This window comes from Phoca vitulina, unplaced genomic scaffold (assembly GCF_004348235.1).
Source record: "Phoca vitulina isolate PV1807 unplaced genomic scaffold, GSC_HSeal_1.0 scaffold35, whole genome shotgun sequence".
Taxonomy (NCBI): domain Eukaryota; kingdom Metazoa; phylum Chordata; class Mammalia; order Carnivora; family Phocidae; genus Phoca; species Phoca vitulina.
This window is the reverse complement of record NW_022589738.1, coordinates 19,587,565-19,593,551: the sequence shown is the minus strand read 5'-3', so window position 1 is coordinate 19,593,551 and position 5,987 is coordinate 19,587,565. Positions and strand designations below refer to the sequence as shown.

Sequence of the window (5,987 nt, the reverse complement as noted above, 5' to 3'; positions counted from 1 at the left end):
ATACCAGAGTTTAGGAGATATAATAACCACATTTAGAGGAAAGTGTATAGCCTCAAATCCTTTACTATATATGTAAAAAAAGATTGGAAAAAAAATAACTGAGTTAAGAATCTGATTCAAGAGATCAGAAAAAGAACAACAAAATCCAGTAAATACATGAAAATGAAACACCAAACACAAAAATCAAGAAGTGGCAATTAATAAAAATGAAAGTTGAAATAAATAAAATAAATATAAAGCTAGGGAATAAAATAAATGAAAATGCGAGTCCTTTCATATAATTAATTATATGGGTTAGCCCTGGAAAATCTGATCAAATTGAAAAAAATACAATATTAGTAATAAAAAGAGGAGACATCGCATCAGGTAGGTGGGAGTATCAACTGAGTATGGTGGAATATGAGGTCTAAGTCTCGAGCAGCATACCTAACCATTTAGGTAAAATGTGTGAGTCCCTGGGAAAAAAAGTAATTATGAAAATTCATGAAAAAAAAATCCACAAGGGACCAGGGAGTAGAGAAAAAAATAAGACAAATGTTCAAGTCTGTCGTTTCAAACATACCAGTACCCACAAGCAGCGTTACCGGACACACCTCCATGGCACAGGAGGCCTGGCTGGGGGCCTGATCAAAGCAGATATGGCAGAGGTCCCAGGCTTCTTCTGGCAGCCCTACAAGTATGAAATGTTCATGACCACCTGGGGCTTCAATGTACAGGGCAGGCTGGAAAGGACAGACCCAGAGCAGTGTGGTCGGGGGTGGGGGGGCGGGGGGAAGAGAGGATGTGATGGGCAGTGCTGGGAGGTGTAGGGAGGAGGGAGATGGACAGACCGGGACTGCACTGCGGCAGGGACCAAGGCTGACAGAAAGAGCTGGGACTTCATGGGATGGCAAGGGGGTGGAACAAGATGGGCAGGGGCAGGGGCGTGACTCAGTGTCCCAAAGTGGAATTCTCACGGAGGGCTATCCCACACTCACCTAGCTCCCATCCCATTTTTCTAACACCTCTGGCCTGCGGAATAGTAATAATTGTACAGAAGTTGATGAATTGGCTGTGCACTAATCAGGTGTCAACTACATATCTGATGGCCTAGGATAAGGGACGGCAGGGAACAAGGGTCATTGGCCCCTCCTCTGCAAGGTCACGTCTCCCCCAACAGAAGAAAGGCCGCCGAGCCCTAAGTGGGCATCACTTCACAGCCACTTCTGCATGTGCACGGCAGCCTCTCCCTAAGTACAGCTGCACTGTCACCCACCACCATTAGAGGTCCGAAATCGGGTCTGTGGCCAGAAAGACAGGTCTGGGGGAGGGGGGAACGGATATTAAAATTCCTTGTTCTTCCAAAGTTTGTTAACAAAACTCTGGACGGTGGGGGATGAGGGCAGGGCAGATCCCCTGGCCCTGCCAAGATTCAGGGAAGAAAGAGACAGACGGATGCAAGAATGGATAGACACAGAGGGGAATTCTGAGGCCCCCTTCCCATGGAGGGGTTAACAGAGGCAGGAGAACAAAGGGTGAACAGAGAAGCACAGAGAAACTCTAAGATGACCTAAGGGGGGAGAAAAAGGGGTTATAGGAACAAGGGTGTGAAGAATTCATCGAATGTCTCCCTTGCACAGGGTGTTGGGTACAGGACCTCAGGCGAGCAGGGCTCAGCTGTCTACTTTGGAGCGCAGGTCAGTGGTGAGTGGGTCATGCTGGATTGTCTGGTGAAGCATCAGGGCCAGCAGCCCTGCCCGGTTCGTCATAGCTGTGCGCACCTTGTGCTCCTGCTCAACTAGCTCTTCCAGCTTGTGCAACTGTGGGAGGTGAGCATGAGAGGGGGATTCCAGAAGGCTAGCCCCCCCTTCAGCCCCAGTCAGCACTGTAGCCTACCGCACGAAGGCGCTCTAGGTCCACCTCAGCACGCCTCAGCTTCTCCCAGCAGTAGTGGAGGTTGCACAGGCGTTTGGGGAGACAACAGAAATTGCCAGTGACCTCAAAGACATTGTGCACTAGTGGGCAACCGCACACCTCATCGTCTGGTATCTGTGAGGAAGAATGAAGGACGACATGGCATGGAGGAGGGGAGAAATCCGGAGTGATCAGCCAGGCACTATGAGAGGAATGGAGGACGGAGGGCAGTCGGGCAGGAAGGAGAAGAATAGGGAGTGACCCGGCAGGGGGGAAGAGAGGAATTCAGGGATGAGGTAGAGAAGAGGAGGCAGAAGGGGGGGTGACCTTGCATGGAGGATGAAGGAAGAAGTTAAATAAGCAGGAATGGAGGGACGGAGGTGATCAGGCAGGAAAGGAAGAAGAACATAAAGAGATCAAACAGGAGCGGGAGGAAGGATGGAGGGGGAGGTCTGAGAGCAGTAGATGAAAGAGGCCTGGTAAAGCATGGAAGAAGTGAGGAAGGGAGGGCGGGAGGGATAGGGGCTGGTTAAACAGGGAGGAAGAAAGGATGTAGGAGATGACAAGCAGGGAGAAGATGACTGTGAGGCAGGCAGAAGAAGAACGGAGGGAAGTCCGAGAGTAAGGAAGAGAGGGAGGAAGAGAGGAATGTGGAGCAGTCAGGCAAGGGGTGGGAAAGGAATGTACAATGGTCAAGCAAGGAGAAGAGAAGAATGGGGAATGGTTATGCAGTACGGAGCAAAAGAGGGAGGGAGAGAGAAATGCAGGGGGGCGGGGGGTAAGTCAGGCAGAGAGAAAGCAGGAATAGAAGGTAATCAGCCAGTAAGGAGGGGGGGATGTGGGGTGGTCAGGAAGGGAGAAGGGGACACATGAGGTCCGTCAGGAGTTATGAAGGCAGTCAGGCAGAAGGAAGAAAGAAATAGGAGGCAATCAAGCAGAGAGGAAGAGAGGAATATGGCGGTCAGGCAGGGAGCAGGGGATGAATGAAGGATGATGAGGTAAGGAAGGAAGAGTCACCTTGGTATCTCTTGAGTGCTCAGGGCACAGCACCTGGAGCCGTTTACAGTACCTCTTACTCTTTGGGTCGTAAACATCACAGAAGAGCCTTGTGGCCCTGAAGGGAGGTGGAAAGTGAAGTGCTAAGGGTCAGAAAAGGGGGGTCCCACCTTGAACCCCTGCCCATACTTTGTCCCTAACTCCACCCATACCCTGCCCCTAATGCACCCACCTCTGCCTCTGAGCCCACCCACATCTTGCCCCTGATCTTGCCTATCCTGCTCCTGACCCTGTCCACATCATGCCTTTCACCTTGACTAGCACCCACACTCACCCTTCAATGCAAGTGGGGTACATGGACCCGAAGGACGACTTGCACTCATACTGGGAAGAAAGGGTACAAGTGGAAGGAACTGTGGATGTACACAGCATGCCTTCCCATGACAAAGCCCCAAGCAACACATTTGTCCCTGTGGCTCCTATATGCCTGCCTGGCCAGCCGGTGTCCCCCCTCACCATTGGCTGATACTCCAATGTTGGCCCTCATACTAAGGATGGAAGAGAAGCATAAATGGGTAGAACCATGGATGTGTGTTGCATTCCTTTCTACAACAAACACCCAGGCACTAAACCTACCCTCCTTCCCACTGATTCCACCCAGCCAAAAACACCTTTGCCCCATCTGCCCCCAGCCAATTCCCCAACCTTGGCAAAACAGTGTTCCATGTGGCGCAGGGCAACACGCATGTTGACTGACTGCCCGCAGGTGACACAGAAGATCTGCAGGTTTACGTTGTTCCTGTTACTTTTGTTGGTCTGCACAGGACAGTGGAAGGGCCAGTGAAGCAGTAGAGGGGGGAGGGACAGGACAAGATTTCCAATACGTTTCTGCCGCACCCCACCCATTCCCATTCACCTCCTCATCCTCGCACACAGCCTGCTGCTTGCCACGCAGAATTATGGCCTCAAGTTCATGGAAATGGCACTCCATGTCCTTCAGGCGGGTGTGAGTGTCCTGCTGCTCACGGTGGATGCGCTCAAGCATTTTTTTGCCTTGCTCCTCAGCAATGCAGGGGCTCTTCTGCCACTGCTGGATGCGCTTGGGCAGAATCTCATAGATGCGGCTGGAAAGGGAGACAGCAAGAAATGTAATGGGACATCAAAAGAAAAAATTGATGAGTGACTGAATGGTGAATGTATAGGATAATGAATAGTAGATGAGTGAATGCTGGTGAATGGGTGATTGAAGGGGGGATGGCTAGATGGGTGAATGACTGTAAGGGTGGATGAGTGGGTTGGTGGGTAGAACGTGCATGGGGGGTGTTCAGTGGGTGGGTGGCTGTAAGGTGGATGGGTGGGTGGGGGGTCGGTGGCTGAATGATGGGGGGATACATGGGTAGAGGGATAAGTAGACTTCTGGATGGCATAAATCATGCCCTACTCCACACCCTTTTGCTTAACTTCACTCACTCAGCTGCCAGTTTCATGCCACAGTCGTCCGAGCAGTACTTGGAGCCTGGCCGGGTGGGATACACACAGCCAGGTCCCAGGCACTGCCGCAGCACGGCGAGATCCTTGGCATCTGTCCTGTCTGTGTGTTTCCACTTTTCTGTGAGCTTTTGCTTCTGCTTCTTCTCTTTCTGTGGGACAAGAGGGGTCAAGGCAGGGATTGGGGAGTTGATGGCAGCTTGTCATCTTCCTAACCTTGTACCCTTGCCCTGTATTCCACTCCTGACCCCTGTCTTCATGCCCCCCTCATTCCACCATTTCTGTCACCTTCCACTCCACCTTTATCTTCAAATTCTCCATCTTCTTCACATTCACTGCTGGTTTCTGCAGCACACGATCCAGGAACAGGAACTCGTCAGTTTCGCTCATCCAGGGCTGTAGGCCAGGAAAATGCCGGCAGGTCTTCCCAAATTGTTTTGTAAATGATGTTGGGACACCCCTTTGCCTTTTTTCTCCTCATTGATGACCCTCTCTGCCTTCACTGTCCACTTCTTTCCACCCAGGGTCCCTGACATACCCTCATCAGGCTTTGTCAAAAGTCCCCTACGCAAAAGCCCCGGCATAGATTTCAGCCCTGAGGCAGGTCCTTTTCAGACAACAGCTGGGGTGTGGCTGTTGTCTGAGAGGCCTGCCAGCATCTGGGACAGCCTGGACTTCTGCAGTCCACAGCAGGCAGCTGTGACCGAATGGGCGGTGGCCAGTGTCACCATGGCAAGGTCTTTGAGGGTATGGCGAGAGAGAGCTGAAGGGAAAACCCTTGCACCAGCTCCACTCCCCCATCCACCCTGTGTCCTGGACTTACCAGAGAGACCAGGGATTACAAAGAGGGTTCCTGTGCTGGTGGGAGGAGGGCTCTGGGTTGGCACTAAATGAGTGGGACCAGACTTAACCTGTCCCACCACTCCTGGTCCCACATTCTGGCCAACCGGCCTGGGACTGACTGGCACCACTTGGCCCTGCTTACCCACTTATCCAGACACACTTGGGTGGTCCATCCCAACCCACTCTGCCCACCTGAATGCATAAGGCCCTGCCCATCTGCTCAAAAAAGCTAGACTATACTCCCTTACACTTGGTCAACTCAGCCTGCCCCACCCTTCAGGACACACTTGCTACCCTGCTTACCCTGCACCATGGACTCAGACAAACCAACTCTGCCTAGCCCACCCAAACATGCATGACCCCACCCCTCAGAATGCTCTGCCCACCCATCTGCCCCACCCAGTCCACCTAGTCTCTCCAGGAAATGCCTGCCAGACTTCTGCCTTGGACACATCGTCTCACCTTACACTCCCAGCCCTGTGGGTCCCATACACTGCACCAAGGCATCCCTAGCCCTGCCCAGTGCAAGGCCCTGTCCTCTTCCCAGACTCTCTCAGCCTCATATGCTTCTCCCCACTTCCCGTACATATCCGGTTCTGCCTCACCTCCCACTTGCTAAGCCATGCCAAGCCCCACCCACCCCCACTCCCCAAGTGCACACGTTAGGTCATGCCCTGTCTGCCCTGACTCACCTAGAATAATTTGATGATCGTTATTCTGAAAAGTACTCCTACCTATATCCAGTGACACCAAGTAAAATATATAAA

General features: G+C 52.0%; 1 protein-coding gene across 1 annotated transcript; it reads right to left on the bottom strand.

Annotated features, from left to right (window-relative positions):
* Positions 1–1,652: 1,652 nt before the first annotated feature.
* Positions 1,653–5,727, bottom strand: LOC116646034 (CXXC-type zinc finger protein 1-like). The gene is made up of 9 exons (XM_032426500.1): positions 5,683–5,727; positions 4,654–4,773; positions 4,360–4,529; positions 3,806–4,013; positions 3,595–3,705; positions 3,224–3,273; positions 2,911–3,007; positions 1,876–2,028; positions 1,653–1,799 (listed from the first exon to the last, which is right to left on the bottom strand). Exons 1-9 carry the CDS (start codon positions 5,725–5,727, stop codon positions 1,653–1,655), a joined length of 1,101 nt encoding a protein of 366 aa, XP_032282391.1.
* Between the last annotated feature and the right edge of the window lie 260 nt (positions 5,728–5,987).